This window comes from Triticum aestivum, chromosome 5D (genome assembly GCF_018294505.1).
Source record: "Triticum aestivum cultivar Chinese Spring chromosome 5D, IWGSC CS RefSeq v2.1, whole genome shotgun sequence".
In the NCBI taxonomy this organism is placed as follows: Eukaryota; Viridiplantae; Streptophyta; class Magnoliopsida; order Poales; family Poaceae; genus Triticum; species Triticum aestivum.
The window spans coordinates 1,882,861-1,894,696 of record NC_057808.1 but is presented as its reverse complement, the minus strand read 5'-3'; the positions used below and the strand labels follow the sequence as shown (position 1 = coordinate 1,894,696).

Genomic DNA, 11,836 nt, shown 5'->3' with positions numbered 1-11,836 from the left:
CCGTCACCACGCCGTCGTGCTGACGAAACTCTCCCTCAACACTCGGCTGGATCGGAGTTCGAGGGACGTCATCGAGCTGAACGTGTGTAGAACTCGGAGGTGCCGTGCGTTCGGTACTTGATCGGTCGGATCGTGAAGACGTACGACTACATCAACCGCGTTGTGATAACGCTTCCACTGTCGGTCTACGAGGGTACGTGGACAACACTCTCCCCTCTCGTTGCTATGCATCACCATGATCTTGCGTGTGCGTAGGAAATTTTTTAAAATTACTACGTTCCCCAACATGTATAACATTAATTATTTTTAAATGTAGAAAGATAAGTCTAAAATTCAAGTGATGATGGGTAAGTAGCATAGCACCGATGTGTCCTCCTTTGATGGGTGACCTCTTGGAGGAATCAAGCGAGTATGAGGAACAGGTGGTGGAAACCCAATGCGAAGGGAGGTAGTGGTGGGAATCAGGGATCGCTTGATCGAGAGATTAATAGGAGTCCGGTGATGATAACTCAAGATTTCATCATTTCGAGGAGACACGTAGGACGTAGGAGGAGCGGCGAGCATGTGCCTACGGGCCTATGAGCTATAGCCAGTTTAGGGAATAAATGATCTAGGGTTGGGCCATAGGAGTTGCATGTTGACCCCACATGTCATATAAGTCATTTTCATTTAGTAACTATTTGTGGGTATCCATTGGGTTACCCATAGGTGCATTTTCATAACCATGCCCTACCCATATATTTTGCGGGTATGGATACCCATTACTCGTGGGTGCAAAATATCTTAAACTCTTGCCCATGCCCACTGTTTTCGGGTAGGGTACCCGCGGGTACCCATACTCACGGGCAAAACTGCCATCCCTACCCAACAGCTACATGTGATGCAACCATCGCAACTGCACCATCATCCCTCTGTGTCAAGTCATCGTCCATAATTGGCATCTCACCGCTGAAGTCAACCATCGGATCAAAATGGTTAGAAAAACATTACCTATGTGTACATATCGTTTGAATTTAGGACAAACGTACTGTTTAAACTACCCAAGGTTACTAATGTTATTAAAGGTATTAAATCTAAAAAGGTATAAACAATATATTTTTTCGTTAATTGAAATGACATGCACATATAGGTGATATTTTCTGAACATTCTGAAATTCATATGAACTGAAAAAAATGCAAATAAGATACCAAAATATTCAAAAACATCACCTATATGTGCATGTCAATTTTATTCATGAAAATATATAATGTTTATCTTTTTAGTTTTAATCAAGTTAATAAAAACAATAACCTTGGGTAGCTTAAATGGTACTTTTGTCCTGAATACAAATACACGCACATAACGAAATGTTTTGTTGAACATTTTGTTATCTTATTTGTATTTTTCAGTGTTCACATGAATTTTTTATGAATTTTTAAAGTAAGGGTCAAAACGGTCAAAGGGCATTCAGGCGACCTATGAGGCGAATCTAAGAGCAAAACTAAGCATAGTTAAAAATAAGGAAAAACCCCATGGGTATGTTCCAAGTGGGGGAGGGGGAATGCAATTTTTCTTCTTAAGGGGGATTATGTCCATGTCAAAACATTTTTTTTACTCACTCCAACATAAGAAAAAAATCACTTGTGCAATAAAAAATAAAAAAATCTCACCACAAGAACCATATAATATCAATACATCAAAATTGTGAACTGATACTAGCTCGGATGGCGGAACCAACCCGCCAGGGTTCAAGTTCTAGACATGGCACTGGTGGTCGCATTTTTTTGGAATTATTTTTTGTTTTTCGTTTAGTGGGAGGAGAAGTTTCCATTGACTACGAGGCGCATGCCGAGACTTTGTCAATCTCAAGATGTTGTGCCGGATCAGTGTCTCGAAGGTGCTCAGACAGGTAGAGTGTGCGTGCGTACATAAGGGTGAGTGTGTGTTAGCGTCTTTGATTATAGTGTCTTAAAAAATACATCAAAATTTCAAGGACGTAAAAAAATCATTCACAATGCAAGCAATTAAATCTTCTTTTCTTTGGAAAAGCAATTAAAACTCACCAACACAAAACCAAAAGGGAAAAGCTTACTGTCATCCGACGGATAGTAGTGACCGCGTCCGCCACCTCTGCTGCATGACACGCGTCCAATTGATGGCTTGCATGCCGTTCTTTGTCGAACGCTCTTCCGAAACAGAGGCTATATTTCAGAAACATATGCGGTGTTGCAATGGTCTATGACGGATCTAGTTTTGCAACAAAACCTCTGTTGCGGAAATTTTCTGCAACAAGACCTCAGTTGCAGAAAAAATTGCAACAAAACCCTAGTTGTAATTTTTTCGCGACAAAAGAGCCGTTGCAAAAAAACTCTGCAACAAGATCTATGTTGCAGAAATAATTCTGCAACAAGACATGTGTTGCAGTTTTGGAGGCATGCTCGGCTCGCGAGCCAGCTGATCTTTTGAAAAATATCAGCCGGCGGACGCATAGCACGCCCCAAACCAAAAATTGTCTCTCTTTTTATTTCAGGAAAAATTGTCAGATACTGCAAGGCCATCTATGTGCCGTCAGTATCGAAAAACTAACATATTCCAACTTAAACAAACTATTCCACCGCAACATCAAATGGGTCGACGCCACCCGATCTTTCCTCAGGCCACGTACGGTTGGCATAAAAAGATAGGACATAGGAGCATACTTAGAGCATCTCCAACAGCGACTGCAAAAAAAAGGCGCGCGTGATAAAATGTGATTTTACCGCGCACGGGACATTTCCGCGCGCTCCAGCGAAGGCGGGAAACGATTGCGCGCACGGGAAAAAGTGGCCGGGCGCGCGCTACATTTGGCGTGCGGCGTCCGGCACGCCTATAAAATGCAGCGCCCTCCCATCGCTCTCTACCTCGCCATGCCCCCTCTGCCGCTCTCTCCTTTGCGGTTTTCTCGCCTCGGCACCGACGCTCCACCATGCCGCCGCGCCACCGGGGAGGATTGGGCTACCGCGGCGTCTGCGCACGCCCGTCCGGCGCCTTCTCCGCCGAGATTCGGTCCGGCGACGTGCGCCTCGGCCTCGGCACCTTCGAGGCCACCCGCACGTACGACGCAGCGGCGTGGCGCCTCCAGCAGTCCCGGTGGGACATGAATTTCCCGGAGGTGCCGACGCTGGAGATGGTGCAGGAGCTGGCGCCTCCCCCGCGGCTCATCACCGACGAGGATCGTCGCGAGACCCGGAGGCGCTAGCGCCGTCTCAGCCTCGCCGAGATGGACGAGGAAGCCATGGAGCAGTGGCGCCAACGCTTCCCGCAAGACGTCATCAACGAGCAGCAGTTCTTCACGCAAAGAAGGTCGGAGAGGGAGGAGAAGAGGGCGGAGCGAGCCGCCTATCGCGAGGACAAGCGTATGCGGAAGGCAGCCGCTCAGTTCAACATCGAGCTAGGAGCAGCGTCGACCTGGGACTCCGACGACGATCGGTTTATTGACGCCTACATTGAAACGTCGGAGGAGGACATCACCGAGGTGGAGGACAACGAGTAGTAGTTTTCTTTTATCTATCGTAGGAGGAGGCTATCATATGTATTTATCTATCCTATGTACTATATCTATCCTATGTATGCATTCTATGCTTATATATAGTCCGAGCGGAATGTGTGTATCGAGTCGCAATAGAAAAGAGAAGAAATATAGCGCGTCTGCTGGAGCGGCTCGCGGGCGCTATATTTTGCAGCGGCCGCTGGAGCCAGCGCTCCGCTACGCGCAAAAAATCGAGACTCTGGCACTGTAAACGCTTTTCTAGCGCGCCGCTTGAAGCCGAGCCACAAATTTGGCCGATGAATTAACATGACCAGCGCTGATTTTTTTTTCTTTTTTCTTTTTTGTTTCTGCAGCTGCGATTCGATCCAATTTTGATTACATTTGTTGTGTCGGTGTAGATGTGTGCAATGTCCTACCGTCATACGCTATTTTTCTTTCCGGGCACCCTCATACGCCATTTTTCAGTTTTATTCGCAAAAGAAAAACGCCATTTTCAGTTTGCTATTCGTTTTCCACCTTAAAAAAATCTTTGCTATTCTTTTCTTTGGGGGGGTTAGTTTTCAGTTTGCTATACTACAACGTGTGAAGTATAGCTAGTTTTTTTTAGTCGACGTGTCTATCTTTTTCTGGGAAGCCTACGTGTCTATCTAATCGATCCATCTAAGTTAATCTTATCTTTTCTCCTTATCTGTTCCTTTCATCACCGGTCTCTCTCTCTCTACTCTATATAAATACTTGGTACACGTGAGCCTTGCTAGTAGATTCAATCTCCACTTGTTCCATCAACGGCACCCTCTTCACCTCCTTTGTTCTTAGAACACATAGTGTCATGGCTGGCGGCGGCGGCCTCGCCAAATCGGATGGCGACAAGAACTACCCCGGAAACATGACGGTGTTTGTCTTCCTCGCCTGTCTCGTGGCCTCATCTGGTGGCCTCATCTTCGGCTACGACATCGGCATCTCCGGTAATTAAGCTAGTTCATAATGACATCGATCGATATCCATCTACCCATCCCGGATCGTACGCAATGCTCAACTCAATCTTGATCTTTGACCAGGTGGAGTCACGTCCATGGATCCGTTCCTGATCCGCTTCTTCCCGTCGGTGTACGCCAAGGAGCAGGAGGTGGTGGATACGAACCAGTACTGCAAGTTCGACAGCGTGCTGCTCACCCTCTTCACCTCGTCGCTATACCTCGCGGCCCTCGTCGCCTCCCTCTTCGCGTCGGTCATCACCCGCAAGCTGGGCCGCAGGGCCACCATGCTCGGCGGCGGCGGCGTCTTCCTCGTCGGCGCCATCCTCAACGGCTTCGCCATGAACATCGCCATGCTCATCATCGGCCGGATCCTCCTCGGCATTGGCGTCGGCTTCAGCAACCAGGTACGTGCGTGAATGATCGCCATGGACTTATATTTATATTTGGGAACGGAGGGAGTAGATGCTTGCATGCATGCATGGGTCGATCGGATCGGATCGGGTGGACTTTCTTTCTATTATTACTTTTGCAGGTAGATCCGATGGGTTTGGACGTGCATGCTGGCCGGATACTCGCTACTCAGTTTGTTACTAGTTGGCGTGCATGCATGTTAGATCCATGGATCTATTAGTTTGTTATAAACAGAAGTCCTATTCTTACGCGCTAGTATAGTTCTAACAAAAATCGTACGTACTCTGAGAGCGATGACGATAACCCCTGAAGCTGAAAACGCTTGAGATTGATACTGTAGATCACATCTGATAAAACTTAATTAACTGCATGCCTGCCAATGAGGTATTGCTGCCAATTAAAATATTTCTTTACTACTGAAAGTCACAGGATAGAAAAAACATCGTAGATGAATATTCTCAAACTTCCATGTAATTTTGCGGAGCATTCTTCAAGAGGAACCATGACCGTAAAGTGTCATTATTATGCATAGTTTTAGTTTACGTTTACATATCCATCTACTATGATATATATGTGGGCACCGGTGGATTTTGTTCTGGATCTAGCTATACATGTTGTTGACGTGTTTGTTTTTGTTCATGGATGTGCAGGCTGTCCCACTATACCTATCTGAGATGGCGCCGGCCAAGATGCGCGGCATGCTCAACATCAGCTTCCAGCTCATGATCACCGTGGGGATCCTCGCCGCCAACCTCATCAACTACTTCACCGCAAAGATCTCCGGCGGCTGGGGCTGGCGCATCAGCCTGGGCCTCGCCGCCGTGCCCGCCGTCATCATGGCCGGCGGCTCCCTCTTCCTCCCCGACACGCCCAACTCCCTTGTCGCCCGGGGCAAGGAGGAGGAGGCACGCGCCATGCTCCGACGCATCCGGGGCAACCACGACATCGGCCTCGAGTACGACGACCTCGTGGCCGCCAGCGAGGCCTCCAGGGCCATCGAGAACCCGTGGAAGACTCTCCTCGAGCGCCGGTACCGGCCACAGCTAGCCATGGCCATCCTCATCCCCACGCTGCAGCAGCTCACCGGCATCAATGTGGTGATGTTCTACGCCCCTGTGCTCTTCAAGACAATTGGCTTCGGCGGCACGGCCTCGCTCATGTCCTCCGTCATCAGCGGCGGCGTCAACATGCTCGCCACCTTCGTCTCCATCGCCACGGTTGACCGGCTTGGCCGCCGCAAGCTCCTCCTCGAAGGCGGCTGCCAGATGATCCTTGCCCAGGTACGCTAACCATGGGTACACTCACTTATACACACAAAAGTAGTAGCTTCGGTTAATTGATGAACTTGACATGACACCGTTTTATTATATATATGAATGGCTTGCAGCTTGTGCTTGGGACGCTGATCTGGATCAAGTTTGGCACGGACGGCGTGGCCACCATCTCGCGGTCCTACGCCATCGGCGTCGTGTTCTGCATCTGCGTCTTCGTGTCGGCGTTCGCGTGGTCGTGGGGCCCGCTGGGGTGGCTGGTGCCGAGCGAGATCTTCCCGCTGGAGATCCGGTCGGCGGCGCAGAGCATGGTGGTGGTGTGCAACATGGCCTTCACCTTCATCATCGCGCAGATCTTCCTCATGATGCTCTGCCGCCTCAAGTTCGGCCTCTTCTACTTCTTCGGCGCCTGCGAGCTCCTCATGACCGCCTTCGTCTACTTCTTCCTCCCGGAGACCAAGGGCATCCCCATCGAGGAGATGGACCGGATCTGGGCCACGCACTGGTACTGGAAGCGCTTCGTCGAGGGCAATGGCGCACGCCGCAAGGTCCAGTTGACGTCGTCATCCAACGCTGTATGACCATCATCGATCGACTAGCTTGGTCCCATCATAGTTATGATTGATCTCCTTATTTAGCTAGCTAGAGACTGTTTATCATAGAGTTTGTTGATTAGTTTTGAGAAAACGTGGTTAATTACATGGATTAATGTTGATGTGTAGCAGGAATTAAACGACTCAACAATGTACTGCTGCTGTGCTGATCCACGAGTTTCACGTTGAGATCGAATAGTATCGATTCGGCACGTACAATATAATATCCATGCAGCAAATTGTTCCATCGGAAGCAGGAAATTGTATCACCTTCTCAACGTATTTAACAGTAAAGATTTGCTAGTGACGCCTCAACTTGCAGAGAAGAAGCCATGTTACACTGTTTCTTACAGTAGTACTCCCTCCGTTTTAAAATAGATGACCCAACCTGGTACTAACTTTGTACTAAAATTAGTATAAAATTGAGTCATCTATTTTGGAACGGAGGGAGTGGTTATCTAGGAGCAGCACACCACACCAATTAAGATCGAATAAAGAATCGACAATGTATGTACTGAACTGAAACACACGAGCTGCAGTTTCTCAGTTGCACACCACACCACACCACATCAATCAAGCTGAAAGAACAGAGAAGGTAGTGAATTGAAACACATGACTAGTACTTGTACGACTTAAACATCACCGGGAGCGTCGTCAGGCGTGGCCGGCTGACGACCCCGAGGTGGGTGAGCAACGCCCACAGCAGCGTTATCAGCTCGCAGCCCCGCGCAATGGCCTCGGCGTGGGCGTCGACGTTGTCCGACGGGGCGGCGTAGAGGATCATCTCGGACCAGAAGTCGGCGAGGGCCTCCCAGACCGCCTCTTCCCCTTCCTCCGCCGCCAGCTGCACCAGCTTCTTCCCGAGCTCCGCGCCATTCTTGAGCACATAGTGCGCCGTTTCAGGCCTGGCACTCAGCGCCTGGACCAGCGCTTCGGGATTCGACGCTGCCACCTTGGCACCACCGGCTGTCCCAAGTGCGCGCTTGCCTTCCTTTTGGACATCCTTGTACAAGCTCTTGCACCACAGGTCGTCGTCGGGGAGTAGCTCAGGGACGTAGGTCACCAGGTAGGCACAGTAGCGCGACAAGTGCGTGGCGGCGATCTTATGAGCAGAGTCAGCCTGCCGCGGCGGCTCCGATCTCCTCACTTCCAGGATGCTCGTGGCGATGTGGGCCACGAGCATGGTATCAGCTACACCTTTAACGCCACCGGACGCTGAGAGGGGGTTGTTGTCGGCTAGCAGCTGTAGCCTTGTGCTCAGGGATGTCACGCCATTGTTTCGGTTCTTCCAATTGGGGCTTCTCAGTGGCTTGAGGACAGCCGCCTTCACCGCTCTCGGCACCTTTTTTCTGTCAAGCAGAGGGATGAGGCGATGAAGAAGAGCCACTGGAGTTGTTCTTGGGTTGAGGGCTAATACGGAGCATTGGTTCATTTTGTCCACCCAATGATTTAGCATCTTGCATTTCCTGCGCAGCACCAGGCCAATTAACTTCTTCTTCCAAGGTGATTGCTGCCAAGAAGAAGCATGCCTAACATAGCGGCAGATCAGGGATACTTTAGTCCAGTTAGAGCAGATGTAACAAGCAATCTCCCGCACCTCGGCAAAGCACGACTAGCGCCGCAAGTAAAAACACCGGTGCAAAATCGAAGAAAAGACTTCCATATCTTTTGTCGTACATAGGATGGCAATCTATGGAACAAAGCATCTGCCCAGCACCACCCTTTGAAGCCAACATCACAATCACAAAAGTTGTGGCCAATATGCAGAATAAGCTCCAGCCCATGCTAAGGAGTGAAATAAATATGCTCAAAATGGGGAACCAACTCCTTGAATACAAGGTTGGTAGAGATGAGTAATAATAATCATGAAGGAAAGAAAGCTCATCTGCGATCACTCCAAGTGTTCTTTCATCATCGTTGACTTGGAGCAACACGTGTGGCAATAAGGTATGGGCCTTCATGGAACCAGTCTCAGCAATTGTGTGCCTTGCAAATCGGCATCTTAACAGCTTGAACAGCGCAAATGAATAGCATAGATCTTTAAGCTGCTTGGTTGAACACGTCAGAAATATGTCATCCTCCAACTGCCAATCTTTGTCAATTGTCACTAAGCCATTGTTGTCTATCCCTGTCCCATTGGCTTGATTGAGGCTATAACCATGAGGCTCCTTGTGTACTAATGTTGTGTCCTCTCCTGTAACAATGAGTGGAGGAAGGGAATGCTGCTCACTTGCTAGCTCGGCTTTTAGCTGCTCCATGTATCCAACGATGAGATTAGGATTGCGCCCAAATCCTAATGACCCTCTTGCCCCGTACCAAGCATGATATTTGACAAGTAGTTTGGCAACAAGAACAGCAAACGGTGGAACAAGAATTGGGATAAATACATTTCCAAAATCTGCATCATAAGCCTTTCCAATAAAGTTAACGACAAGGTAGGAAGTCCATATTGCTTGAACAAGCAGCACCGTGGCAGGAGGGGAGGCAATGTTTCGGCCTTTCTTGTCATCACCAGCAACTATTGCACTGGTGTTGACGGCAGCAATCTGAACAAGACTAGCCCATACCAAGACAAGGGTGATGTGTCTCCATGTGTTGCACCACGCTGTTATTATTTGTGTATCAGACAAAACAGCGACGGGACCTTGATTACCACTGATGGTAGAGACAACATAGGAGAGGATGGGCAGGAACAATGTGCTGGCACCAAGGAAGAAGAAGCTTGTCAGTGGATGGTGACGGTAGCGCTGACCATAGGCACCGATCCCAACCATAACTCCTATCACAATGGTGCTTGCCACTAGAAGAGCGTTCACTCGCATCAACTGCCCGTCGATGTGCTTAGAGAAGTCACTGATTGCTTGGCCGGAACAGTTTCCGGCGCCCATGATCAACATTAAGAGCAGTTTCAGCCAATTTTGCTACGCTGCAATCATAGGTATTCAATTGATTCACTGATAGAAGAACAATAAGAGCAAACTAGCTCATAGATTGTTGTGTACGAGTACTACCAAGATTAGACTTACGAGGAAAGGAAATTACCTTACACAAGGGTGGCAATCGGACTGCTGGAGTCCCAGAATACTGTTTCCTTGAGCGTCGGTTTGCAAGCATGCGTGCTAAGAGGTCATGGAAATATGTGTGTTATGTATTACTACTAGCATCCAGCACATTTGCAAATGCGCCATACTGCTACAGCCTTAGCATGCATGTCTTTTCCCCTTTTTCATTTTTCCACTTTTCCTTTGTTCCCTTTATTCCTTGGATCTGGATGCTAGGCATGTTCTTTATTCCCGGTTCTTTGTAAAAACAAAAGAACAAAAAATCTCTGTTACATATCCATTCGTCCCACTTACACATCTTTCATGTACTCCAGTTTACCATCACCTGGTGGCTTGGACTACATGTACCATGATCTACGGTGCGGAGATGATGTAAGATAGTACCATGCACAGGAGCTCCATATGAGTCAGCCCTTGTTGAAATACGCTGCACATCTTTCTCAATAGCTTATGCTTATAAATAGATGTGTTGGTCGGTTCATGCAATTTAACATGGCACGGAGCGACGAGGCCCCGGATTTTTAGCCGGAAAGAGCTGAGGCTTGGTGCATGCAATTTGACATGGCTAAGGAGATCGACCCCTATTTTCAGAAGTGAAAAATCATAATGTAGCCTCACTTGATATATAAACCCTCCATGATCTTCCTTTTACCTCATGTGAAAATAAAATTAAATCAAGATGTAAAATAAATAAACTATAATTTCACCATTTCGAGATACATGTGATTCTAATTAAGCTTGTCGAAAGTTATACTTTTCTGACTTTGTACAAGATGAAATGTAGAGATTGTGAACATATAGTATATTTTATGATTGGCCTGATGGAACTGATTTGATGTTTTAAATGCTGGTGCATTTTGCTACAAACTGAATTAGTCTAAAGTTAGTTTCCTAGTACTAGCAAATTGTGTCCGTGTAGTATTAGGACATTGGAGAGTGCCAGCGGCCGGAGGCATTGCAATTGATGTGCAAATCAATTGTAGAGTGCTTCTTTTGCCCGTCGTCTCTCGACGTTTGCCTTCTGTTGATATACCTAGTTTGATGCTCGTGACTGTGCGAGTGTGACTGCCATGTGCATATTGCAGAGACGACCCCAAGATAAATTTGAGAGATCAATGGCCATCCAATCTTATTTCTAATCAGGTCGCTTGTGCCCGGCCAGAGGTTAACAAGCTAGCTATAAGCAAATTTGAGGTAGCTTTAGAAAAAGCATAGTCGTAAGTGTGATCTTCCAACAGACAAGAGGAGAAGCATGCATGTGTTTCAAAGCGTGTACAATATCGTCTTTTGGCACTTTGGCAGCTCTTTGATGTTGTCAAAATCTCTTTTTGATATAGCTTCTGTGTTACTCGATCTACTTTAAATATTTCTTTCTTACCTCTCACTTCACGAGAAGTATATACCGAGTGAAATCTGATATATCTTGTGACCTTTTTTTTTGGTACCTCTACATGGAAGCGCCAGCCTGTGTGCAAGATCATACCGTACTGTTCAACTTCAAGTTCTCATTTTCCGCCCATTTTATGTGAAAACTAGCAAAATCAAATTTAAAATATATTGCCTCGACGTGGAGATTATTGCTCAGCGCCCACTGCATGGGGATTATATGTGGCACTGTGGAGCAAACGGCGTTGATCTGACAATTGCATGAAAAGAAAAGTTCTTTTAGCATGCTATTGTTGGTTCGTGGATGACCAAAGAGAAGGTGCGGGGCTGTCTCGGTGGAACATTTCCCTTCGGTGTGGTCAGCGTCTCTCTTTGTCATGACGTGGCTAGGCGTTGGGCTGCCCTTTGACGAATGCAATTCTCCTAATTCTGTAAGATGCAGAGTGATCGCAGGGCAAGCTGGTGACTTCTCCTCCACATCTTCTCAATGACGGATCTTCTTTCAACCGATCAAACAATGATAGCTTCTGCTCTTCTTGGTCTGATCTAATGGTGACGGGTGCCAAGTCCTTGCTGTTGGCTACTTGACAGAGCTTGTTTCCAGCTCGCTCTCTCTCTCTCTCTCTC

At 47.6% G+C, this 11,836-nt stretch overlaps 1 protein-coding gene and 1 pseudogene across 1 annotated transcript; one reads left to right on the top strand and one right to left on the bottom strand.

Moving 5' to 3' along the window:
* The first annotated feature begins 4,255 nt into the window (after positions 1 to 4,255).
* On the top strand, positions 4,256 to 7,006 carry LOC123124036 (sugar transport protein MST8). The gene is made up of 4 exons (XM_044544739.1): positions 4,256 to 4,474; positions 4,568 to 4,890; positions 5,548 to 6,177; positions 6,285 to 7,006. Exons 1-4 carry the CDS (start codon positions 4,339 to 4,341, stop codon positions 6,747 to 6,749), a joined length of 1,554 nt encoding a protein of 517 aa, XP_044400674.1. The 5' UTR covers positions 4,256 to 4,338; the 3' UTR covers positions 6,750 to 7,006.
* A 229-nt stretch (positions 7,007 to 7,235) lies between these two features.
* LOC123124034 (uncharacterized) lies at positions 7,236 to 9,903 on the bottom strand (annotated as a pseudogene).
* Between the last annotated feature and the right edge of the window lie 1,933 nt (positions 9,904 to 11,836).

What these genes read in the sequence shown, in the direction of transcription:
- LOC123124036 (XM_044544739.1), top strand. Translation starts at nt 4,339, where the DNA reads ATGGCTGGCGGCGGCGGCCTCGCCAAATCGGATGGCGACAAGAACTAC. An exon ending in CTACGACATCGGCATCTCCG is followed by an intron (nt 4,475 to 4,567) that starts GTAATTAAGCTA and finishes ATCTTTGACCAG; the next exon opens with GTGGAGTCACGTCCATGGAT. An exon ending in GCGTCGGCTTCAGCAACCAG is followed by an intron (nt 4,891 to 5,547) that starts GTACGTGCGTGA and finishes ATGGATGTGCAG; the next exon opens with GCTGTCCCACTATACCTATC.